The sequence below is a fragment of the Piliocolobus tephrosceles genome, chromosome 6, assembly GCF_002776525.5.
Source record: "Piliocolobus tephrosceles isolate RC106 chromosome 6, ASM277652v3, whole genome shotgun sequence".
NCBI classification, from domain to species: domain Eukaryota; kingdom Metazoa; phylum Chordata; class Mammalia; order Primates; family Cercopithecidae; genus Piliocolobus; species Piliocolobus tephrosceles.
In genome coordinates this window covers 52,617,125-52,644,189 of record NC_045439.1, presented here as the reverse complement: position 1 = coordinate 52,644,189, position 27,065 = coordinate 52,617,125, and the positions used below count along the sequence as shown (strand labels likewise).

At 41.9% G+C, this 27,065-nt stretch overlaps 1 protein-coding gene across 2 annotated transcripts in view; it reads left to right on the top strand.

The window, feature by feature from the left end:
* Positions 1-27,065, top strand: part of SAMD4A (sterile alpha motif domain containing 4A) — a 226,924-nt gene that overhangs the window by 136,843 nt on the left and 63,016 nt on the right. For both annotated transcript variants that reach the window (XM_023231010.2, XM_031935761.1), the window contains exon 3: positions 843-1,361. In XM_023231010.2, the coding sequence (XP_023086778.1) occupies positions 843-1,361 (519 nt within the window). The remainder of the gene's footprint in view (positions 1-842; positions 1,362-27,065) is intronic.

The following is a 27,065-nucleotide window of genomic DNA, read 5'->3' as shown; positions in this document are numbered from 1 at the left end:
CTGGGCTCAAGCGATCCTCCTGCCTCAGCCTCCCAAAGTCCTGGGATTACAGGCGTAAGCCACCACCCCCAGCCTGTGAATGTTCCTAATGCGACTGAACATACACTTAAATATGATTAAAATGGTAAATGTTATATGTATTTACCATAATAAAAACAAGCTGATCTCTACATAAAGAAAAACAGCGATTAGAGGTGCCCCAGGAGCCAAGTCTTGGGTCCATTGCTTATTCTAGCTTTGAGCCCGTAGTTGTTCTGAGTTAGTGTTTCATGAGAAAGGTGCAGGCTTACTGCACAGAGATGAGTGGAGCTCTTTTTTCCCTGACAAATTTCTCCATCTAGGAAGTTTTTCCAATTTCACACAAATGCCTTTGCCAGGATTTAAATCACTTTCAACAGATGTCTGGGGAGCTGTCTGGGGGAGGGGAAGCAGCCTCACCCCCAGGACTCTGGAATAGGACCTTTGTTCACACTCACTTTTCTATGGAGAGCTTCTTAGTCTTAGCCCCATGTCTATCGGGGGGTAGGCTAGACCTTTCTCAGAAAGAAAACAGCTGTACATTCTATTCAATTGTACCAAAGTAGTTGTAGCTTCTTTGGAAACATGAATGAGAATTTGATTGAGTACTCAATATCTAAGAATGTTTGATCTGTGTTTCACTGGAGTCTCTGGCCCTTGAAAACCTGGGGCCAGTTAACCAATCTGATGCACAGGCTCTTTGGAGAAAATATAGCCAGGGTATGTAGATTGGGGCCCTAATCCATAAAAATTCTCTTTAGAGTATCTGTTTAGAGTCATTGTGGGTGTATTTGCTTATTTGCCCTGTATATTTTCCCTTTCAGGAATCATTAACCAATGGCAACAGGAATCCAAGGATAAAGTGATTTCCCTCCTGTTAACTCATCTGCCTTTGCTGAAGCCAGGAAACCTCGACGCAAAAGTAGAATATATGAAACTGCTGCCCAAAATCCTGGCTCACTCTATTGAACACAACCAGCACATTGAGGAGAGCAGGCAGCTGCTGTCCTATGCTTTGATACATCCAGCCACTTCGTTGGAAGACCGTAGTGCTTTAGCCATGTGGCTGAATCACTTGGAGGACCGCACGTCGACCAGCTTTGGTGGCCAGAACCGAGGCCGCTCAGACTCTGTGGATTATGGACAGACACACTACTATCACCAAAGACAGAACTCCGATGACAAGCTCAATGGGTGGCAGAACTCTCGGGATTCTGGGATTTGCATCAATGCCTCCAACTGGCAGGACAAAAGCATGGGGTGTGAGAATGGTCATGTGCCCCTCTACTCCTCCTCATCTGTCCCCACCACAATCAATACGATTGGAACCAGCACAAGTACAAGTAAGTTCCCCGGAAGCCCTGTCGTGTAGTCTGGTTTGGCGATTTGCTGTGTATGTGGCATGTCCCGCTGACAGTGTCTGCTCCGTGCACCCTGTGACCCTGGGAGAGAAGGGCTGATTGGAATTGGCTATGGGAAAGGTCCTTTGGACCCCATATTTGTTGCTCTTTGACTCTGCAAAGATGAAAATACTGGGATGGTAAAAGTGATTGATGGTCCAAATTTGGGTTATAAACAGACCAAAAATAAATAGAGAATAAACGAAAGAAGGAAATTTCCCGTTTCCACAAACAGAGATGCATTTCACCCATGTCTTTCACCCTGGGGTTTTGGATTTGCCGAGGCACTGAGTTACTGTGTGATTCTCTAAACCTAATTCTAACCCATGGTTAACCAGGCAGCCTCGTGGGCTTTGTGCTTTTTCTTTATTTTATTTTTTCCTCTTTCTTTCTTTCTCTCTCTCTCTTTTTTTTTTTTTTTCTTAAATTTCACCCTGGAATGTTTCCTCCCTTTGCATTTTCTGGTTTTAATCCCCAATTGTCGGGGCACTTTTTTCCTGACCAGTGGGAGCAGGTTTGCTAACTGAGAATGCTGTCGTGTGCTGTGGCCTGGTGAGAATGCCGTGGACTTCCTCTCGTTCAGTCCAACACCTTAGGATAGGTGGGTCAGGAACTGCTTTGTGGGTGGGGAGAGCAGAGGACAGCCCTCTGCTCTTTTGACCACTAAAGCAAAGTACTGCACCCTCAGCTGGGCACTGGGGCTGGCAGTCCTCTCTCTGTCTCCCCACTGAGGCCGAGCAAAGTGACAAACACACCATTGGTGCCTATATAAAGTAGCGATGTGGAAATGCACCCTGTCTTCAAACAGTGTTCCTTAGTGCTAGTTTACACCTGTCCGTGAACACAGTGGCAGTGCCAAGATAACTTTCTTGAAGGAATGCTTTTGCAATTAGACCTGATGTGCCTGTCTTCATGCAGGAACCCCCAATTAAAAGATATGAGAGGATTAATAATTGGGGCCCTGGCACAGAGACTCAGGCCTGTAATCCCAGCACTTTGGGAGGCCTAGGCGGGCAGATTACTTGAGGTCAGGAGTTCAAGACCAGCCTGGCCAACATGGTGAAACCCCATCTCTACCAAAAAATACAAAAATTATCCAGACATGATGGTGTATGCCTGTAATCCCAGCTACTTGGGAGGCTGAGGTTAAGAAATCACTTGAACCCAGGAGGCGGAGGTTGCAGTGAGATGAGATCATGCCACTGCACTCCACTCTCAGAAGAGAAAAAAAAGAGAGAAAGAATTGGCAGTGATGCCTTCTTGGCATCTGTCCCTACTTGGTTCTTTGGTTACCAGGCCTCTTTAAATGGCTTTCTCAAATAGGTAGGATTGTTGAATCACAGCTACATGAACCGAAACAGTACCTCAGTGGAATAACCAAGCAAACACTGAAGATACTGCATTGATACTGCTACAACATGGGATTTTTTTAAATTCTTGTTTCTGCTTTTACATTTAGATATGGGTCACTTGCACATTTTGGGAATTAGGTGATTACTGCATCTTAATTTATTATATAAGAGGTTCTGATGACAGTATCTTTCATGGACTGTAATCCAGCAGGAACTGTTCACTCATCTCTGTATGATAGGGAGTGATGGCTGTGACTTCTAAAGCAGACACATGCAGGCAGATGACAGTCTCTTGGTCTAAGTTTTCTACATTGGCAACAGAATCTAGCTATTGTTACAAAACTCTTCAATAGCTGGGAGAGATGCGAGCTCTAAGCTGTCTGCCTTCTTAAAACATGGTCTTTTGTATTTTAAAGGGTTGAGTTTTATGTCATTTGTCTCGAAATTAGGCTTGGGTCATTATATATTTTTGTCCACTGATTTATACATTCAGGATCAGGTCTTGACATTTAGTACATTTAAGATAGTTATCAGGTTGTAGTCAGCAAGCACTTGTTTCTGGCTGTGGCCACCCAGCCAGCCCCATAGAGGGCAGAAAATTTGTAGATGACTGTCATGGCTTTACTGACCTCTGAAGCCCTATGTAATACTTGAGTGAAAAGGACTTGGAGGCTTACCCAGATGACTAGATGACATACCTCTGGAAGAAGGCAGGCATTGGAGCCCTCTTCCAGAGCATCAGAGAAGATCAAAGGGCTCAGATCTCCCCTCCAGAAAGTTTCATTCAAACACTCATGGCCATATCAACACTCGTATGTCAATAATATCTCTTTAAGAAAATGTGAATGTCATTCTGTACTCTTCTGTATTGCCTATGGTGGTTCAATTCTGTGAGTCAAAACTGCAAGCCTTTGGGTCACTTGTTAACTCGTGCCTCTGTCAATAAACCTTGAGCACCTGGGAGGCGGCCTGACAGTGGGAAGAACAAGAACTTTGGCATCAACGCCTCCTGGGTCCAAATCCCAGACCTGCAATTTGCTAACTACAGCTTGGCCAAGTAATTTAACCTCTCCCAGTCAAGGTGCCCACTTGTAAAACTGGAACATTCATAATATCTACCTTTGAGGGCTGTAGTGAAGGTAAATACGATTATGTAAATGCCCAGCCTGGTTAGAGCAGCAACAGTAAGCACTCCAGGGGTGCCTGTTAGATGAATAAATGAAAGAAACTGGGAAAGACGATGAGGAGCTAAGTGTTAACACTGATATGCAGAGCCTGTGCCCTCATTTTCAGTTCTGATGGGTGCCTGACATAAGCACCTTATCCTAAGCCCAGAGCCATGCAGAGTATTCTAAGGGGCCTTGAATATGCTGTGATTTTTGGCCATTCCACTGCAATAGAAATTGGGTTGGACTTAAGGCTTCTTCTACTGCACTGAAGAGCTACACTTCTTACCTCTTTCCAAGTGGAAAAACAATCTGCGTAAGACAACATGATGATAAAAACAGAAATCAATTAGTACTACACATTTTCAAATTATCAGCTACATTAATGATGGTGAATGAAAAGTAACCAGAAAGCCACCTCCTTAGTTTTTGTTTTTGTTTTTAACCTTGGTTTATTCCACTGCTGTTTTACGCCTCAGTCATTGTGCCTTCAACAGAGTGCCTTAACATTTGTGGCTTCCTCCTTGTATGGATTCCCAGTCATTTACCCTGCAAATGCTTCCTGTCCATCTTCTGTGTGCCTAGCACTGTGTTTAGGTCCATGGGAAATACCAGGAAGCTGCAGACCCAGTTAACACTTCCAAGGAACCTGTAATTGGAGAGATATGATATATGAATCAGTATCACAATTAAAAATTAAATATTCCTTTTTGCTGGACTTATCATCCATAGAAATTTCATATAACAATTCATGAGTTATATAAAAGTGCAGTAAAATAATACTCTAAGAGCTGCCACAAGGCATATAGGTTGAAGTGCCAGCTGAATGTAGGTCTATCCTGTAAGTGCTGTGAATGTGCAGAATGGAGAGATCCTTGTGAACTGGAGCATCAAGAAAGCCTTTGGGCCAGGTGCCGTGGCTCACGCCTGTAATCCCAGCACTTCGAGAAGCCAACATAGGAGGATCGCTTGAGGCCGGAAATTCAAGAACAATCTGAACAACATAGCTAAACTCCATGTCTTAAAAAAAAACATATTAGCTTGATGAGTTGGCTGCAGTGAGCTGTGATAATGTCACTGCACTCCAGCTGGGGTGACAGAGCAAGACTTAGTCTCAAAAAAAAAAGGGAAAAGACCAGGCATTGGTGGCTCACGCCTATAACCCCAGCACTTTGGGAGGCCAAGGTGGGCGGATCACTTGAGGTCAGGAGTTCAAGACTGGACTGGCCAACATGGTAAAACCCTGTCTTTACTAAACATACAAAAACTAGCTGGGCATGGTGGCACATGCCTGTAATCCCAGCTACTCAGGAGGCTGAGGCAGGAGAATTGCTTGAACCTGGGAGACGGAGGTTGCACTGAGCCGAGATCGTGCCACTGTACTCCAGCCTGGGTGACAGAGCAAGACTCTGTCTCAAAAAAAAAAAGAAAAGAAACAGAAAAGAAAAAGCAAGCTGTTGTGGGGAAATGGAAAGTGAGCTAAGATGGAAAGAGGAAGGAGAATCTGGAGGGGAGGGGGCCTCTGGGTAGGAATATGCACTGAGAGCAAAGGGACGGGAGTTACAATGTACAGGCAGGATGAAAGACAGGGAAGCGGAAGGCTCACAAAGGGAGAGGTAGTGAAGGCAGGTGGTAAAAGTAGGCTGAGGGAAGGGATCTGGGTGCCCCAAAGAGGCCAAGCATTGACACCCTAGGCATAGGAGTAACATGCTGTATGGGGAAATGGATTGTCTGTGAGCAAACCAGATGAGTGGAGTTGACAAGTGCAGAGTCAGCAAGTTTCAACGTTATGAAGTAATAAAAGTATCATTAGGACAGCAGCACCTATGGAGCAGAAGGAATGGATACTAGAAATGTTTCTAGGTGGAATTATTAGGATTAGGATTCAGTATTGATATGGACAAATTTCTTTTTTTTTTTTGAGACAGGGTCTTGTTCTATTGCCCAAGCTGGAGTACAGTAGTGTGATCATGGCTCACAGCAGCCTCAACCTCCTGGGTTCAAGCAATCCTCCCATCTCAGCCTCTTGAGTATCTGGGACTACAGGTATGCACCACCACACCCAGATAATTTTTGTATATTTTGTGGAGACAGGATCTCCCTGTGTTGCCCAGGCTGGTCTCAAACTCCTGGGCTCAAGTAATCCTTCTGCGTAAGCCTCCTGAAGTGCTAGGATTATAGGTATGAACCACCACACCCAGCCTGACATACATTATTGAGTTACTTATTCATTCACCTAGAAAATGTTTATTGCGTGCCTACTGTGGTGTCTTGCCTGCTCAAGGCACTTGGGATGCATCAGTGGATAAGACAAAGTTGCCTTCCCTCGGGGCACTGGCAGTCTAGTGTATACAAATTGTAGTATATAAATGAAGTATATGTGTGGTAGAAGATGATAGGTGATATGGAAATAAGAACAAGGGTAGGATCAGGCCTACGTATTGAGGTGATTAGAGCATGAAACAGGGTGGTCAAGGTAGACCCCATTGACAAAGTGGGGTGTGAGCAGAGAGTTGAAGGAGGAGTGGGAATTAGCCAAGTGGACATCTGGAGCAGAGTATTCCAAGCAGAGATAAAGCTGGAGCAAAGATCCCAAGACAAAACAGTGCCTGACTTGGTAGGGGAAAAATAGGAAGGCTGACTTGCTAGGGGAAAAACAAGAAGTCTGGTGTCTGAAAGGGAGTGAGCGAGGTAGACAGTGGTCAGAGAGGCTAGAGACCACCAAATGGGCATCGTAGGTCATTGCAAGGACTTGGACTTTTGCTCTCAGTAAACCAGAAAGCTATTGGAGTATTTCCAACAGGAGAGCGACATGATCCAACTCATATTTTAAAAGGTTCTCTTTGGCTGCTGTCTTAAGAATAGATAGGGCAAGGACAGAAACAGGAAAACCTCAGTTAAGAGGCTGTTGCAGTAATCCAGCAAGAGAAGATGGCTCAAACCAGGATGGCTACAGTAGAAGGGTGAGAAGCAGTCAGGCTCTAGATATATTTTGAAAGTAGAGCCAACAGGATTTCCTGACAGAATAAATGAAGGGTGTGAAGGAGAGGATCGAAGGAGGACTCCAGTGTTTTTTGCCTAGGCAACTGGGTGTTGCTGTCAGTTGAGACAGGGAAAGTCTTTATCAGATAGAGTAGGATTTGGAGTAAGCTCAGGAGTTCAGTGTCATATATGATGAGTTTGGCATGTCTGTTGGAGATACTGAGTAGGCAGTGGGATATATGAGTGTGCAGTTTGGGAGAGTGAAGTGGTCTAAAATAGACATTTGGGAGTTAGCAGCACATGGGTGGTATTTAATGCTGGGACTAAATGAAATTGTCAGAGACTGGCAGAGAGAAAAGGCTGAGACTGTAGATAAAGAAGGCCAAGGCCCCCAGGCCTGGGCACCTCAACCTGAAAGCTGGAGAAAAGCAGGGGAAGCAGTAAAATAAACTAAGGAGAAACCCTTGAGGTTGGAGAAAACTGAAGTGCGTGTGTCTTACAAGGCACATAAAGAAAATGTTTCCAGGAGAGAAGAGTGATCGGCTGAGTAAAATGTTGCAGATAAGCTAATGAGATGAACACCAAGGATTGACCACTGGATTTACCAAGGAGGGATAGCAGAGGTAAAAGTGAGAGCACTTAGCACATGGTAGGTATTTAAGGGATGAAAAAAGTTAATGGCTCCGAAGAGATTGGAGGTAAGAGGGAGACAAACTGGTCACATGCTAGATTTTGGATGTATGTTGATGTTGAGATGTTGGAGCACTGAGATGGAGAAAAGTGATGTTTAGAAGGCATTAAAAATAGGTGATAGAGGCCGGGTGCAGTGGCTCACTATAATCCCAGCACTTTGGGAGGCCAAGGCAGGTGGATCACTTAAGCTCAGGAGTTCCAGACCAGCCTGAGCAATGTGGTGAAACCACATCTCTATAAAAAATACAAAAATTAGCCAGGTATGGTAGTGTGTGTCTATAGTCCCAGCTACTCAGGAAGCTGAGGAGGGAGGATCACTTGAGCCTGGGAGGCAGAGGTTGCAGCGACCCGAGATCACAACACTATACTTCCGTCCGGGCAACAGAATGACAGAATAACGCCCTGTCTCAAAAAAAAAAAAAAACAGAAAAAAAGAAAAAAAAATAGATGCTGTAGAGTTTTGAAGGACGGGATTAGGATAAGGCTGAGTAGGAGCCAAAAACTAAGTCCTAATCTAATGAGAATCTACCTATTTTCATTAATCAAGAGGCAGGAGTATCTTTTATTGGTTGCAGAGGTTAAATCAAGTGACATCTCAAGGACCTTTTCTACCATGAGATAAGGGAAGAGTGGGTTGGGATAGATTGAAAAATGTTATGCAGCCTTTTGGATCGCATCAGAGTGCTTCAGAAGAAAGAGAAGAATGTATTTATTAGTATCTTGTTCTAGTAAGGCCGCTCAAGGGTAGGCTAACTAAGAGCAAGAATGTGCACGTTCTTCACCACGAGCCTGTAGGACCAAATAGGACCAAGGTATTGGCTGTGACAAACCTTACACAAGGCTTGGTCAACTTTGTTTCACCCATCAAGAGCAATTCCAAATAAAGGCACATAGAACCCGGATTAGCATATCTAGGTTTGCTTCCTGTCTAAGGTCTGCTATAGAAAAAAAGTAAACCATTCAGACAAAGCATAACTATTTCCTGGCTTTCTTAAGAGCCTACAGAATTCCCCTGTGTGGTGGTCAGTGCTACCTCACTTGCCCCAGACTGCCTTTCTGACCCTTGTCTGTTCTTCACTGGTGGACCTGGACCTGGAAGAAATCTCTGTGCTACAGCTACAAATGAAACTTGTTTTTATTCAAATAATTGCAACACTTGACTTTTCTTTGCATTATTGACATTTGGATTTGAAAGTGTGCTGGTCTTTGTTAGCCCAACATGAGGTAAGAACTCAGAAACTTTGGATACCTAAATTATGCCAGAATGCTCCATTTAAGCTGTCCACTTCTACAGATTCATGGTACATTGTGGAATCTTAGTATTTTATTAATCTTGATTTTTTCTGATGATAAAAGTAATGTGTTTGGTACCATAGAACATAAAAAGTAAGTTAACAATGATAGCAATCACCTACATAGTGTTTACTATATATTGGGTACTGTTTAAAACCCTTTACATAAATATTAACTCATTGAATCCTCTTAACCTCATGAAGGTGGATATTATTGTTATCCCCATTTAACAACTAAGGGAACTGGAGCACAGAAAGGTTAGGTAATGTGACCAACATCACAGACCTACTTAGTAGTTGAGCTGGGATATGAACCTAGGCAGTGAGGCCTCTGGAAATCGATGTTATTACTTGCCTCTCCCTCCTAATCCTATCCTCAGAGTTTGATTGCATGAGTAGCTAGTAGAGAAAAGCTCTTGCTTTTCTCTGACCCTGGATTTGGCCCCATACAGACCCTCCAGTTTCCGTGGTCTCCACAGCCCACAGGTGTAAGACCCTGCCTGAATTGCCCCATCACTGTGACTCTCCGAAGCAGGCAGCAGTCTTTGCATCAACCCACACACCTCGGTGTCGGCTCTTAGCATTTTGTGTCAGTTTTTGGTCACCATGTTCACCTATCCTTCCCGACTGTGAGTTCCTTGGGGATAGGGGTGTATCTTCTTTATCCCTATTTCCCAGCACCTGGGATAATGTGTGGCTCAAAAAGTCACAGAAATGTTGGAAATGTCAAATTCCTGGCACAGATTCAGCTGCAGTGGCAGAGCACCTTGTTGGATGAAGGCCGTCGCTTGCTAAGCCCAGATGTGGCCTCTGAATCCTCCTCAATATGCCCCTCTAGGCAACCACTATAATTCAATAAGAGATGGCATGTGAGCTGAAGCTTGTCTGCTCACCCTGCCAGAAATGTTTGCTGAACAGTAGGGACTTAATAAATTCCTGAGCTCACTAGGCAGATGTTCATGAAAATAATGAATTTCCAAAATAAATAAGAAAATGTCCCTAGGATTTCACTAAATATTTGGTGATAATATTGATCATTTAGCCTTCTGTCATAATCATCTTAGTGACATTTATTGTTATTCTTGCTCCTTTTGTGACTTATTTGACCAAATCAGTTTCAATACTAAGACTTTTGAAAACATACCTTGATTATAGAGGTAGTTATATGAATTTATACATGTGATGAACTGCCATAGTTACAAATGTATTCCCAAAAACATTAGTGACCATAAAAACAGCTGAGATCTGAATAAGGCCTGTAGTCTAGTTAGTTGTATTGCATTAATGTCAAGCTTCTGATTTTGATAATGCACTATTGATACGTAAGATGTCACCTTGGGGGAAGCTGGGTGATGGGTACATGAGACCTCTCTGGGTAGTATTTCTGCAATTTCTTGTAAATCTATAATTACTTCAAAATTAAAAGTTAAAAAACAAAAATTACTTGGGATATTCAGTGCCTGGATTTTGGAGGGGGTTGGGGGAGGACATTGGTTTGGTCCTTGTTCTTGGTCTTCCTGTGGGGTAGAGGAAGTCCTTGCATTTATGGAAAGGATGGCTGCTAGGCCTCATAGAGCCAACATCTGAAACTAAACAACTTCCGCAAACAAAGTGGAGGACAAGAGTGGGAGTGAATCTCAGGGAAAGTGGCTCCCTTAGGAGCCCCTGATCTGCAACTGGAAAAAAACCTCCTTTCCCTCAGCCCCTAATGCGGCAAGAGCCAGCGATTTCAAAGGTACTTGTTTTGCTCATGAAGTCCTTCCTCTTCCTTCTGCCCTTCACCTTTTTTCACAAGGCCACAAGCCACTTCAAATGCATTTCAGTCAGCCTGTAAGAACCATCAGAACACAGATATTCAAAAGAGGGAGAGATACCAGGCAGCTCAGCACTAGATGGGTCTGGCAAGGAAAGAGGCCTTTGCATATGGCCTCTTGGAACCTGAAAAGGAAGAGTGAAGCATGGAGACCCTGATTCTATCTTGCGGGCTGCAGGTCATCCCCACCCAAAGCCTTTGGAGCCACTGATGTAGTCTGGAGTTCCTTTGAAATTTTCATGGAATTATTTTGATTTTTACTAGCAGACTTTCTTTCTCGGTGGAAAATTTTCCTCTCCCAAAAATCTAGCCAACCTGGCATGTAACTGAAAAATTCCATTATTTCCTTAACCCCTCATTTGCTCTTCAAAGAGGTAACTAATGAAAGAGTTGGTTTGCTTTCTTTGAGAAGCATTTATAACAGCTGGCATGATATATTTTTAGCTTTAGCTTCCTTCCCCTTTGGGGGAAACTTTTTTTAGTATGGCACTGGCCTTCCTAATACATACTACATTGTAAACATGACTCAATATATCTCAGAGGACTCGATGTTGCCACTGGCTGATCCTTCTCCTGTTTCTAAGAGTCCAGAGTTTTTACAGGACTGTGTTTTTCCTTGTCATGCCTAGTGTCTGTTTTCCAGGGCTTGGGGAAGAATGATCAGAAAAATGCTGTAGTGGGTGAGAAGCCTGCTAGTTGATCGTGCATTGGAGATCCCTCTGCCTGGAAAAAGGCAGAGACCTCCATGGGCTGCGTGCACCTTGGGTCATGAGGCTGTGCTCTCCATCCCCCATCCAGGAAGATTTTTTTAGACTTCAATGACAGTGAGGGTTATTAAACACTAGATGAGCCACAGAGGAAGACAGTTGTGTTCTCATTCCCCACCAGACTTTAAAAATAGGATGGATTCTGGCTGGAATAAATGGCTTAAGTTGGACTAGCCTGGAAGAGGGGAGGAGGAAAGAGGAGATGGACAGGATGTATTCTGTAAGACCCTTTTTGAGCCCTGTAGTCTTATGATTTCTATTATTTCACAAGATTTAGAGTAATAGACTAACTATAGCTGTTCTACAAACAAATAGACAAGAAAACTTTTAAATTTGCATTTACTGATTTTTTTTTTCCTTTAAGATATCCTGGATAAACTCAGGTTACACTAGAGAAAGATGTCTCATGACTGTAGCTTACACATGTCTTTGATATCTTTAATTTCAAAAAATTAAGCCCTTGAATTTCATGGTCTCAGGTGAGGGTAAATCTTAGTGACATCAACTATTGTCAATCTAGGGTGTATTTTCTAACTCTTAAACACTAAATCTCATTCCAGCCAACCCCTATCCCCACCCCAGCGCTCAACGTTCTGTTAGGTAAAATACATTCTCAGGAAATCTCAGTTATCAGTCAGTTAAGAGCAGGGTGTGGAGATGGGGAAGCCAGGTGAGCAGGGGGCTCCAAAATCTGGAAAATGCTATAAAGGGTTTTTGTGGGTTGGAGGAAGGCTAAAACTCCCAACATACTCCAGAGTAGTCATTCCTTGCTAAAACTTTGGACCATTTCCACAGACAAATTCCATGGCTAGAGCTAGACGGTGAAGCCAATGGGAGCACAGGGTTTGCTTTAGAGATTTGTTTCACAGCCAGCCTTTCTGAGATGCATCCTTTTGGAAAAGCCCAGCAAAACCCATATGGAGCTAAAAGATTTATAATGGATTACTTTATGCTTTAGTCTTCTGCTTTGCACAGTAAGACATTGCTGTATAAAAGGAATTAATTATAAGGCTGTGAATGGTGTTTTAGAGATTCAAGTTGGGACATAAACAATGAGGCAGTCTTGATCAAGAACAGCTTTGAAGGCAGACAAGTTGGTTTTAAAGTCCAGTTTTTCCAATAACTAGATGTATGGTTATGGACAGGTTACTTGACCTCTAAGCCTCCTTTCCTCATCTATAAAATGAGAATAAATTTCAGCAGAAGGCTTCTTTATTGACTTGAACCGGATAGGTAGTTGATGCATTCATTGTAAGGGAATCATAACAAATAAGACTTTAAATGTATAATTTTATCTTAAAACATAAATGTCTATATCCATTTTCAGCCTTTTGTATAGCATGATAGCCTTTTCTCTGAGAAAAGGGTACCTAACAGGTTGCTCTATGTTTTTCCTGCATAAATCACACACTTAATATGTTATCTTCTTTGATTTCTTTAAAATGGAGCTGGAATTTAAAGGCATTTGCAAAAACATCAGAGCATAGACTCTCTAGATTCTAGTTTTTCTTTTTACAATTTAGCTTATAGTGTTCTCACACTGAATTCAACAGTAGATTTTTAAGCAAAAATAATGGATAGTTCTAAAGCATTTAAGTTTTTTTGAAGTTAACTTTATAACTTGTGTGTCATTGTTTCTGTGATGTGTTTTAAAATTACATATTTACAATAAGCACATATGACATAAACAGGCTTGGGAACAACCTGTTTGACCCTTGGTGCACCTACAAGTCAGCTGGTGGGAGCAGAAGGGCACAAGTAAATTAAAGTGCTAGGGGAGTCAGTGAGCAGTAAGCATCAATAAGTAGTTTAGAGGGAATGGAGAGTAGTGGTTGGTCCTGCAAGTTGGTTAAGTGAAGATGAGTTAAGGGTGGTGAAGATGAGTGAAGATGAGCCTTTAAGGGTGGTTGTGAGGATTAAATGAGAAATGTGTGTAAAGCACTTGCCAGTAGGATAGCCCTTATTGTTGTTGTTATTACTGCTGGTAATAGTAAGGGTGCTTCCTCCACCAGCCCAGCCTCTGCAGTAAACTATGATGGAATAGGATCCCTGGGGAAGCCCTATGACAAAGCTATCCCATTATGCTAAATTGAAATCAAGATACTTTGAATCTGTTCTACAAAGAGCCAGCCTTCCACAAATACCATTATTCCCTTAAGGATTGTTCTAGTGATATATATTACTAAATACTTTAAAGTGGACCGGGTTTTAAAAGAATAAAGAGTAAGGTAAAATTGTGCTTCTTTGGGATCCATTATGAACAGGAATAATTTTTTAAATTAGTAATAATGATAAGAATATTATTCACTCTTTAACAAATTATCCTTAAGTAACAGAATAGGATTTAATGGGAATAAATGAGGCTGTGCACACACATTCAGGCCAGGGAAGTGTGGCCAGTCCCAAGAGGGCAGAGTGTTTGAAAGGAAAAAAAAAAAAAAAAGAGCCATAGTGAATTCACTTCCAACTCAGTGTATGATCTTAAACTCACGGGGATTCTCACTTCTGTATGAAGATGTGGGGTTGGATGACCCCTAAGGATCCTTCTTAGCACTTTTATTCTTTGCTTCCAAAGTAGAAGAACCTTCAACTCAGAGAGTGCTGCTGATGAGTCTATAGCACTCATTTTGGGGTGGGTGGGGGAGGAGGGTAAAATGTCTAGGAGAAGTGGGATGCATCAAAGCCAGATAGACAGCCTCCCGCTATATTCAGCATTAACTACATACTACCTGAAAAATCTAATGTGGTTTTGGTCCCCCTAATTTTAAAAAGAAGTGTGAAAAAAATCAGTAACTGCTCCCTGGAGTGTGAAGGGAAGTCTGATGGACAGGGGTGGGTGGGGGAATTATTTATCATCCTGCTGTTTGAAGTAAGCACCATATTAATGTCATGTATTGCCTATTAAAAATATATAACATGAGAAATATATGAAGATGTTAGTGAAGAAAGAGGGGAAAAAGAAGATAGTCTAAAATAAAAAAAAACAGGATGATTCAGCCTGGAATAATAATGCTAAATAAGGAGCGATCTGATAATTTAGAAACGTTATTAGAGTTTATTAATAGGAAACACAGTATCATGAGTTCCTTAGTCTCTGCCATAGAGAAAGAAAAGAAAATTGGCCAAAATAATACTGTTTAAGGTCATGGTGATGAAGAAAGTTCAGAGCATGCTACAGTTATAAATGTGGATTCTTTATCCTTTCTTATCTTAAAGAAAAAAAAAAAATCAGAGGATCACCAAGTTCTGTTGCTTGGCACCTGAATCACAGGCCACTTGAAAGCCATTCTTGCTTGATGATTGTAGTTTCATCAAGATGGATTCTTTTATAAGAAAAGTGGACTCTTTGAAGGCTCTTTGTTTTAAGAGATCTGATAAATATTTAGCATGTTACTGGTCTTATTCAAGTACCACTAAATCAAATATTTTCACAGCGGAAGCAGGGACACTCAGCTTTTGCCCTGTCTCAAAAAATACCCATTTTCGGTTAAAAAACAAACAACTTTTGCTAAACCCAAGTCAAAACAAAGTCAGACATGTATTCCTCAGCTCCAGTTTCTCGAGAGGCCAGCATCAATCGATAGGTAAAGCACCCAACGCTGTCCTACAGAGCCTAGAAATTAAACTTTCTCAGAAGACAAGGGCTGATGAGAGGGTAAGTAGTATTAAGAAACTGAATATACTTTCCTTATCTCTTGTCAGTATCCAGGTGAAACATAGGAGACAAAACACATATTACAGAGATGTCTCATTTTACGCAGTATATATATTTCCATAAAGTTGTTGAAACAACCTTTTTTTAAATCAAATTATTTTCCCATTGAGTAAAACTGTGATTCAGAATATGAATTTTCTTAGTTGCTTGCTAATCTTCATTTGCAGGAACTCTTAAATGGGGGTAAGGTCCTCAGTTCCTGAGAGTCTCTAACAAAGTGAATATAAAGTATTTAAAACAATAAATACTGAAAAGATTTCTATAGATGATTTTTTTGGCAATGTGTCTAACAGTCTTCTCTGATTATATGTTGGGATTATTAAGTATTAAGTATTTATGTTTTCTTCTTCTCTGATTGTATGTTGGGATTATTTAAGTGGCTTTTGTTGTTTTTAACAAGTCACATTTATATGAAGTTGGAGGGCAGGACAGGTGGCAACTACAATGCCCCTCTCAGTGGTGCTTCTAAATGCAGGGGATGTAGGCTTCCCAAATATATCAGGAGTTAGAGAACTTGCTGAGGAGAGACATTGACATGAGGATTTGGCCTGGGTCTACATCCAATGCATGTATTGGGAGAATGCTCAAGATTGCAGCATGCTTGCAAAGTTGGGAGAATTTGGGTATAGTCATGAGGCCTTAGGGAGCTACATTGTGAGAAAGGGTATTGTTCACATATGTTCATCGTTATTCAAGAAATTATTTTGGCAATGGCTCACACCTGTCATCCCAACATTTTGGGAGGCCGAGCAGGGAGGATTGCCTGTCCAGGAGTTCAAGACCAGCCTGGGCAACATAGCTAGACCCCTATCTCTACAAAAAAAATTATAAAACATTAGCCAGGTGTGGTGACTTACACCTGTGGTCCCAGCTACTTGGGAGGCTGAGGCAAGAGGGTCTCTTGAACTCAGGAATTTGAGCTGCAGTGAGCTATGATTGCACCACTGCACTCCAGCCTGGGCTACAAAGCAAGACCCTGTCTCTTAAAAAAAAAAAAAAGAAAGAAAGAAAGAAAAGAAATTATTTCGTGCCTACAATGTTGTTATTTATTCTGCTAGATTTAGCAGCATAATGTTAATACCCCAACACAATGTTGCATACAAGTATTAATCTAAAAGTCCATAATGGCATCTTTGGGTAAAATTGACCACATTTACAGATTTGTTTACTTTTGGCAATGTAGCTCCAAATTCACCTGGAATCTCAAAATATTGTGTGCTAAATTTCAAAGTCTGAAAGTCCTTGATGCCCAAGAGTGTCTCTACTTTGGGTGTGAGACTGACAATGTAATTGAGGCTAGGCAGTCCCTGAAAGTAGATCTGAACTGCAGATCCTAAATTCAAGGTAAGCATCTTTGCAGACCTCACTGTTGTTCAGGAATGAGTACTGTCAATACTCAGAAAAAGGAGCTGTCTTGCAAGCAAATGTGTTGCTTGAAGGTTTTTTTTTTTTTTTTTTTCCTCAATCTATGATATTTGTGAAAGAGAATGTAAAACTGTGTATGGTCACAGTTCTTTCCCAATTTTCTGTTGGTGATTCTCTCTCTCTCTCTCTCTTTCTCTCTCTCTTGCTAGAGACAGCTGCATAATTTTTATTTGCCTCTAGAGCTATTCTCTTGCTCCTCTTCCCCCAGCTATTCAATCTATATGCAATTCAGAGGCCAGGCTAATTATGGGGTGCTAGAGAAGCAGTTGCCCAGAGAAAAGCTCTTTAAGCACTCAACTGGGATAGAGCTGGGGTCACGCTCGTGACTGTCTCCCCATTCACGACTGCATGTCTGCGTGTGAGCTGCCTTCCATTATTTTGCAGTTGCATAAACAAACTTTTTAGAAAGGTCAACACAAGGAATGAATGCTTTTTCTTAAAGAACAGAGCAAGGAAAGGATTTCATGTTTACTTCTTGAGGCTTCACTACTGGAAGAATAGCCACAAAGTGGCCATGAAAGAAAGGATATGTTCCTCTCCTTAACCAGGGCTTTGTGTTTTTGGCTGCTCCAGCAACGGCTTAGGAGCAAGAAGCTTTATACACTCAAGAGTTGGACTCTCAAAATAGTGTGACTCTTAGTAAAAGCCTGCTGAAACTCTTTGACCTAGATTGCTTTTGCCTGCAGACTAGTTGTTTTTTTTGTTTTATTTTGTTTTGTTTTGTCTTTAACTCCACTACATCATATTGGGTAAATGGTTTACTTCCAGAGATGTTAACCCTGTGAGACCATACTCCCACCCTAAATGACACAGACTGAGAGAAACAAAGCATGTCCTGGAGAGTTCCCTTAAGAATCCTGACTTTGGGCCAGGCACTGTGGCTCACGCCTGTAATACCAACACTTTGGGAGGCTGAGGCAGGTGGACTACCTAAGGTCGCGAGTTCGAGACCAGCCTGGCCAACATGGTGAAACCCCATCTCTACTAAAACTACAAAAATCAGCTGGGCGTATGATGGGCATCTGTAATCCTAGCTACTTGGAAAGTTGAGCAGAAGAATTGCTTGAACCCGGGAGGCACAGGTTGCAGTGAGCTGAGATCGCACCATTGCACTCCAGCCTGGGTGACAGAGCAAAACTCCATCTCAAAAAAAAAAAGAAAAAGAATCCTGACTTTGGGAAAGAAGGGTTCAAAGGAACACCTTTTCTCATTCCACTTCCTTCTTTTAGAACAGTCAGCTTAGACTCAGCCTCTTGGAATCCTCCAGACTGACAAGGATTTGAATGGGGCTTTGGCTGGGCTGTCAGAACTCTAGAGGAAAGGAAACCTGCTTGACATCCAGATTTATCTTCAACTTAACCCCACTGCCAAGTCTACACAATTGGAGTAGACCCAAGTCTACATGATTGTGTAGACCCCACTGCCAAGTCTATACAATGAATGTAAAATGGGTCCATGATGGTCATGAGGGTCCCACTGGGAATCATAGCCCTAAGCCCATGACAGAGTAGACTTGAAGGCTTCCTTTGGTGCTGGAGAAGTTTGCTTTTCTTCAAGTCCTATCATTCAAAGTTGAGTCTAACTTTCCCAAATTGTTCCAGCTCTGATCCACAACTCCCAAATCTAGCAATGGGGGTGGCCTGGTTTCTAGGATTGAAGGGAGAATTAGGACAAATGACCCCTTATTTCTCAACATTCCCTTCTTTGTGACACACTGTTTCATTCCAGAACATGTGTTGATGACACATATCTGGCAGGGTTGTTAGTATACTGAACGGCAGAATCAGAGTCCAGAAAGGTCTTGGGTAATATCAAGTTGTGGTTCAGAGCACACATGTTGGCGTGAGACTGACCTGGGTTTGAGTCCCAGTTCCATTGATTACTACCTGTGTGACCTTGGAGAAATACCTTAACCTCTCTTGGCCTTGATTTCCTCAAATTAAAAAGGAGTACTAAATGCCACCCATAAGTGGTTGTGAAAGTCCTCTCTGGGTCTACATACAATCTTTTTCTTGAAGACATCCTTCTATTCTCCTACTCTCATCTGTGTCAGTTACCCTCAGTCTAGCTCTCCTAGTCTAAAATATTTGCTTCTTCAGCTCTAGAAAATTTTCTTGAATTTTCAAAATAATTTCCTCTCATTAATTTTCTTCCTTGCTCTTTAAAGAATTGCAAATTAGATAATAGCTCTTCTCTATTGATCTTCTAATCTCCTTAATGTTTCTTCTCCTGTCGATTTTGTTCTACTTTTAATATTTGTGTTCTACTCTCTAGGTGATTCATATAACTTGATCTTTAAAACATACTATGTAATTTTAAATCTCTGCTATCATATTTTCAAATTCCAAGAGTTCTTTTTTGTCTTTTTAAGGTTCCTTTTTGTATTGCATTCTGTTCTTATTTCATGGCTTCCAAAGCTTTTCTAATGTCTCTGAAGATATCACATTTGATTTTTGGAGTTCTCTTCTGCTCCCAATATTGTCTGTGTTTCTTGGAGTTTTTTCTCTTCTGTTGTTTTGGACTCTTTCTCAAGTGAGAAGCATTCCTCAGTTATCTGTTGGTTCTTGGCTTTCCTTTTATTTAAGAGGAAGGGACTAGAGCCTTGTGTGTATAGATTTCACCAAGAGAGATCAGATAGGAACCTAACCTGCCTGTTTTTAGGAAACTCACATATATCACCATCTGCAATTCTTTTCTCGTGGACTAGTCCATTACCATTAAAGAAACCCATTACCAGCCTCCTCCTGAGGGATATAAGCTTTACTGTGAGGGTCCTAGGGCCTGTTAGGAGTAAGGTGCTAAGATGACAGTTGCCTTGCTGAGCAGGGTAGAAGGGAGAATCTGAGGGTCTCTCTGTACCTTAAACATAAATTCTAACAAACCAATATTTTTTGCCTGCACGTGAAACCCAAGCAAAAACAGGTTGTCTATGAATGGCTTAGCACCAGGTCCCCTAACCACAATTTTCCTGTCCCTCCCTGCACCCCTGCCTTCAGAGGTACCTGGTCTCCAAGTCCTGGGCTTCTTGGAAGTTCTACCACATAAACTGCCATGCTTTCCCTTGCTGTGGGCACACACACCACCTTTCTCAGGTCTTCTGAGTCAGTTCCCTCATGTCCTTCAGTCTCCCAGCTTGCAACACTTTGTTGACTTCAAGTGATCTGCTGATAACCTTATCATTTCCTATCATCTTCTCTCTTGCATTCTTTGTCCTCGTGAGTTCGTGAGTTCGTGCCTTTGCTGTCATTTTTGTGAGTTTTCAGAAGGAACAGAGATAACATTCGCATAAATAGGCTATTTTAATTGTCTACTTGTTTATTATCTGTCTCCCCCACTAGAATATAAATTCTAAGAGGTCAGGAACCTGGTCTTCTTCACCACAGCATTCCATTGTCTAAAACTCTGGCTGGCATATGGTAGATGTTCAATAAATGCTTGTTGAATGAATAAATGAGTGAATGTGCGCATCAATGAATGGCATGTATTTAGATCTCTTTGTGTAGTCCCTACACCCCAATAAATAATAACTATCTTATCCATAATTATTTCAATTTTGAGGATTAGATAATGAAACCAAACTTCATGCTACTCAGAGCCATTTATTTTAAATAGGGATAAACATGTCTCTCTTAAATAGAAATCTTTACTGGGGAGTGTTTGAAATGCCTTTACCTCTCAAGAGCTTCCTCTTTAAGCTCTTACTTTTCTTGATAGTAATCTTCCCCCATAACTCTCATTATCAATAAGATGTAGCCTATTTCTGACAGTTAAATGAGGGCTGCATTTGGAAGGTAAGGGGCTGCCCGAAGATCACGTTTCCACATGGAAGAAGATTAGATCTAGAGTTCAGTTCTTCTCATTGGCAATGGTACCTTTAGCCTGTCACTTTCCTTCTCTCGGTTTCCATTGTCTTATCCAGAAACTGGGCTGGAGAGAATGGAAAGATTAATTGAATGATCCCCGAAGTTTTTCTCAGGCTCTAAAGTAAGAGATTATACTGTTGTGCTTAGTTGTAAAGTGCCAGCAAATAATAAATAACTATCACTAGGGCCTAGGTCTTAGAAATAGTGACATCCTTGTGAAAATGCCCAGTCTTTTTAAATGACAAATTGGACAGTTTATTATAGAATTTTGTAGATAAATGATGGCTTCTAGCAGTCTACATATAAATATCCCATTTGTAAACCTCTGCATAAATGTATTTTCATAATAAAAATCACACAAATAAATACAACCTAAACTGATTAAAAAGATTAAGTATTAATGGGGAAATAAGTCTTCCATAGTGACTTCAGCTTTGGCTGAAGAAGATGTTGCTTTTTCCAGTCCACGAACAATACTTCACATCAATGGTGGCAGTCCCACTGACCAGTTAGGCAAAAATGAGAAGGTTCCGTAATATGTCTCGTGTGGTGGACAGCTAATATGAGAAGGATAGGTATTCAAAGTGCCCAGACCTGGAAAATCCCAGCCCAGAGTGAAGATGTGACAGCTCTGGTTCTGGAACAACCCCACTGGCATAAAATTGTTTATTTGATGTCCTACTTCCTCCTGTGTTTATGCTGTTCAAGCTGTAGTACAAATCTATAGGCCTCAACATTTGGGCCCTGCAATGTATAGCTCTGGTGTTAAATAAGGAATTGTCTGCTTTAGATCACCGACTTTATTTTTTTACCCTTCTTTGCCAAAAAGATATTGATATGAAAACTAATGACCGTTGATGTGCTATGAAAGATGAAGACCGAAAACATTGGGGTTCTAAGTCTTAGCGTCAACATCAACTTTGTTGAGTGATCTTGGGCAATTGCCATATTTCTCTAGGTCTTTCATTCCTTAACGCAAGGGGAGTGGATTAGATGATATTCATCTAATCATATATTTAATGTTTCTTCCCGTTTTAAAGTTCTGGGATTTTGAGTTAATTCGGGGGTAAATACATGAGGGAGACAAATTGCAGTGTTACTTATACCTTCCAGTCTTCTGAAAATAATGTTCTTGGAGGAAGGGATCAAGAAATGTAGCACCATCATTTAAATTCCCTCAGGGCCAACTCTGTTGGACACATACACAATAGCAACAACTTCTACTTTCAATAAAATGTTGGCATTGCTCTCTGCCAATTACCTTGAGAGCCTGACTCAGGAATGAAAAGCTCTATACCGACCCCATCTGGCACCTTGTGAGTCAGTGTTCATTTCTGGGAGAACCATTCTTGAAGCACAGCTTTTCATTCAGAGAGACATTATGGTTATCTTATATTTTTAAAGAGGAAAAAACCCATCTAGGTGTTTCTCTTAGGTCTGCTGCTCCTCCAGCATTTAATTTGAGTTAAAAAGATTCTGGTTTGATGTTTTGTGTAGATGCCTGCTTACCCTACCCTCAGAACACCCACAGAAGAGCAGAACCATAAGCTTTGTGCACCATTTGGGGAAAGTCCAAATGAAAAAGAGATGCTTTCCATGTGGTTGGACAGGTGATTTCTAATTCAGTTATAGGGAATCTTTATGCTACTCAGAGCCATGAATTGTGAATGACTGCATGGAATAGCCAACTTGCAGACAGGGAAACAATATGTTTACCACAGAAGCAAGAACGGTTTTTTTGACTTTCTTATAGATCCCCTGATACTGTCCCTCTAAAATGGAGAATTCAGAGAGGCATCTTGGTCCTGGTACATTACCCCCCCCCCCCCAAAAGCTCTCATTAGTCCTAGAGATACTGTGGCAAATTAATTGAAATTGAAATCACCTAAAATTTTTACATCCTTCAGCAATTCTTCACCTTCATGGAAAGTGTTACTTAGAATATTAACACTGCCTTGTGGCTTCTAGCTGCTGCGTGTTTCTGAATGATAGAAGGTGATGGCTTAATAAATGATAGAAAATAATGTTTGCATCTGTGCAGCCTTGTTTTTTATTAATATTCTTTTTGGCATCAGTATCCCTAGTGACTAGTACAGTCTCTATGCAGAGAGATGCTCACTGTTCGTTGCATGAGTGAATGAGGTTAACTTAACTCTCCAGGAAGATAACAATTATCATTTTTTCATTCCAACAAACATCTTCCCATACATCATCTTAGTTGGCCTTCATTATCATCCTTCCTAGTGCTTAGTATATGCCCAACACCAGGCAGATGCTCAGCAAATATTGGATGGATGGATGGATGGATGGATGGATGGATGGATGGATGGAAGGAAGGAAGGAAGGAAGGAAGGAAGGAAGGAAGGAAGGAAGGAAGGAAGGAAGGAAAGGAAGGAAGGAAGGAAAGGAATGAAAGGAAGGAAGGAAGGAAGGAATAATGCAGGATGCATCCACTCATAGGACCCCCACAGCAACCCCAGGAGGTAGATGGAATAAGGTATTACCATTATTGTAATTATTTTCCAGGTGAGCATACTGAGGCCCTGAAAAGCTAGTGGACTTGTTCAGGGTTTTGAATATTGATTGTTCAGAGTCAGGGTCAGTAGCTAAGCCCAGAGTTCTTTCTGCCATGAGAAGCAGCACGGTGTCAGGCTAAGAACACAGGCTTGCAAGTGAGAGAACCTTGGATTTTGAACTCTGGGTCTTTCCACTACTCAGCTATCTGTCAGCTATCCTCTCTGCACTTCAGCTTGCTATCTGTGAAATGGGGATGGGAGGAGGGTAATGATAGGATCTGCTTCAGAGAGCATTAAATGAAGATTAAATGGAACAACGTGTATACACATTTAGCCAAGAAGCTGACACATAGTCGGCATTGGCAAATGGTAGCTGATGCTATTGTGTGCGCTCTCCTGCGGCCTTTTCTTTGGAGGCCAAAGGACTGGGAACAGTGGGCCTCATGGGTGGGTCTTCCGGTTGCATTTGGGAAAATAGCAGTACAGTATCTCCAGCCCAGGGCATGTAAGGAGGAAACAGCAAAAAGAGAGTTCATTCATTCAGTTACCCTTCCATGAGAGCCTACATATACAGGAAAAACAAGAGCATTAGGAGAGCTGGGAACAGGGAAGAAAGGTATAATTTGGTGCATTCCCTTCTCCAGAATCCAGCCTTTGTGAACAGCTAGCTCCTTTACCCTGACACCCTGGCTGGCTGTTCCATTGGTATCATAAGGCAGACTTTAAAATATGGAGAAATAATGTGGGGACAATAATATCTCATCCAAATGAGCTGGGGTGTGAGAGAGAACTGCAGTGCATAAACAGGCTAACAGTATCACAGGAGACTGGCTCTGGGAGGGGCTGAGAGACCATCCACTGGGCTGTAATGCCTTTTTCAACATTGTGCCCTCAGCTTTTAGGGCATGTCACATGTGGGCACTCCACAAATATCTGATGAATGAATGAATTCATCTGCTCCAACCTCTTGCTTTGCATATGAGGAACCCAATGTCACCCAGCTACGTAATAGGTTCTCAGCCTGAATTTCTTAATATAATGGAGGTACTTAGAATCTTTAATAAGGATTTCAGTCAATCTGTATTGCTTACAAATGTCAGGACAGCCGGGCGCGGTGGCTCAAGCCTGTAATCCCAGCACTTTGGGAGGCCGAGACGGGCGGATCACGAGGTCAGGAGATCGAGACCATCCTGGCTAACACGGTGAAACCCCGTCTCTACTAAAAAATACAAAAACTAGCCAGGCGAGGTGGCGGGCGCCTGTAGTCCCAGCTACTCCGGAGGCTGAGGCAGGAGAATGGCGTAAACCCGGGAGGCGGAGCTTGCAGTGAGCTGAGATCCGGCCACTGCACTCCAGCCTGGGCGACAGAGCTAGACTCCGTCTCAAAAAAAAAACAAAAAAAAAAAAAACAAATGTCAGGACAAAGACAAGCTCTCACGAAGAGTTCTGGGCACTGAAATTTAGTGGAAAAGGAGGTGATTCACATCCCCTGACCCTCCATAAAATACACATGAAATGTGGACACTTAAAATGTGTGAGAGGAAAAACCAAGTTGAATCTGAATGAAAGGAAAAAGATTCTTACCAGGAAGAGCAGAAGTTTGTCAGTATAGGTAAAGATTTTGAAAGAGCAAGGTGAACTTTCTCTCCAGTATGACAGACCATGATGGAGAATTACCTCTTGTAAATCTGTGAAACACTATCAAGTAATCAGAGATATTTTTTTCATGCCACATGTAATAGGCTGAAAATGCTGCATGAATGTCATTAGATTAGCTAGTACTTTGAGATGCTTTTTCCATTAGCAGTGTTGGTTTATACCAAGATATTCTTACTCTAACAGCTAACAACTAATATTTCTAGAGCACTTTACAATATGCAAAACATTTTAATGTGCATTAAATGATTAGATTTTTTCCAATAATCACATAATGTAGCCTTTGTTATCTACTAATGGAGAAAACTTTAGGTACAGAAGTACAGAAGGGTCACATGACTTCCAACTCAAATCCCAAATTCTTCTCCCTTCAGCAGTCCGTTTTTGTTCCGGTTGATGCCTACCCCAACATCAACAGAACAAGTATCAGCCAGCAAGAGCTGCATATGTAGTTAGTGCATCTTAACCTTGAATGTACACACAAATCTCCTGAGGTCTTGTTAAAATGCAGATCCTGGTTCAGGAGGTCTGGGGTGAAGCCCGAGAGTCAACCCTTCTAACAAGATCCCAGGTGATGCCAATGCTACTGGTCCATGGATCTAGAATGTGATTTTTTTACTATTTGTGAGTTGGTTATGCTCTCACCAGCTGAATTTCCAGACTAAGAGAAAATGTGCCTGGAGCTTTCTGTAGCTGATTCACATTAAAATGGGGCCTGAGGCTGACCCCCTGACCCTCTCTTTCCTACTTACAAGGGTGAAAATGACCACAAGAGGCAAGCACTATTGCCCAGGAGTCAAAATATTTGTTTAGGGAGTCTTTAGGCATTCCTGCCCAGCTATCATTTGGATTGGAACACTGGTTCAAAATATCATTTACTTTATCTAGAGAGCAGGGCAAGAGTGATAAACCCTGAGCTAAAGAACCTGAGCAGAATTTTGCATGGGAATCCAAAGCAAATAAGATAATCATTGATGGGAAAAGTGAGGATATGAATTTTGTCTTTGTTTTTTGTTTTGAAAACAAAACAAGACGCCCGTTCTTTTGAGGCATCTTATTAAGACCAGGCAGAAGCACCAGCCAATATGGGGAGGTTTGGACTGTCCAAGATGTGGGACAAAGTTTGGGGGAAAGTACTGAGACAGGAAGGCAGCCCATTGCAGTGGTTCTTGACCCTGGCTATCCACTAAAGCCACCACGTACAATCTTGTGCATCTAAAAGTACAAATGCTCTGACTCTGCTGCAGGGATTCTCAGTGACTTATTCTGGAATGAGGCCTGGGCATCAGGGTTTTTTTTTTTAAAGGCCCAAAGGAAGTTAAAATGTACAGCCAAGGTTGAGAACCACCAGTCTAGGAGAAAAATGTGGTGTGTCACAAGATGGAAGGTAAAGTGAAGAGTTTGTATTTATGTGTACAGATAGTCTGTTACTCATTCAGGGTAATTGCATTCTATAAAGTTGCTGTGAACACTGAATTATTGAATATTGAATGATTGCTCCTAGGGGAAAAACAGGGCTGGGTTCCTTCAAGCCTTTGGTCGCAATATTTTTGTCAACTTATCAGTACATAATGTTGTTTTATGTGTGTTTCTGTTTAAAGATCATTTATTTAATGTATATTATTGATCAATTAATGTTGAACTCACAACCAAGAACACTATAATTCATACCTAAATGAAGCTTATCACAACACCCTTTTTTTCCTTTTTTTTTTTTTTTTTTTGTCTTGAGATGGGGTCTCACTCTGTTGCACAGGATGGAGTACTGTGGCACAGTCTCAGCTCACTGCAACCTCTGTCTCCTGGGCTCAAGCAATTCTGCCTCAGCCTCCCAAGTAGCTGGGACTACAGACATGCAACACCATGCCTGGCTAATTTTTGTATTTTTAGTAGAGACAGGGTTTCGCCATGTTAGCCAGGCGGGTCTCCAACTCCTGACCTCAGGTGATCCACCTGCCTCAGCCTCCCAAAGTGCCGGGATTACAGGTGTGATCCACCACGCCCAGCCCCAACAGCCTCTTTTCTTGCTCTCAGGAACACTAGGCATCCCTGCAGCACCATGCTTGGGGGTCATTTTTTTTTTTTTAAGATGGAGTTTTGCTCTTGTCACCCAGGCTGGAGTGCAATGGCACAATCTTGGTTCACTGCAACCTCTGCCTCCGGGGTTCAAGTGATTCTCCTGCCTCAGCCTCCCGTGTAGCTGGGATTACAAGTGCCTGCCACCACGCCCAGCTAATTTTTTGTATTTTCAGTAGAGACAGGGTTTCACCATGTTGGCCAGGCTGGTCTCGAACTCCTGACCTCAGGTGATCCACCCACCTCAACCTCCCAAAGTGCTGGGATTACAGGGGTGAGCTACCACGCCCAGCCTTGGGGCCATTTTGTACGGAAATTGTCAACAGAAAGC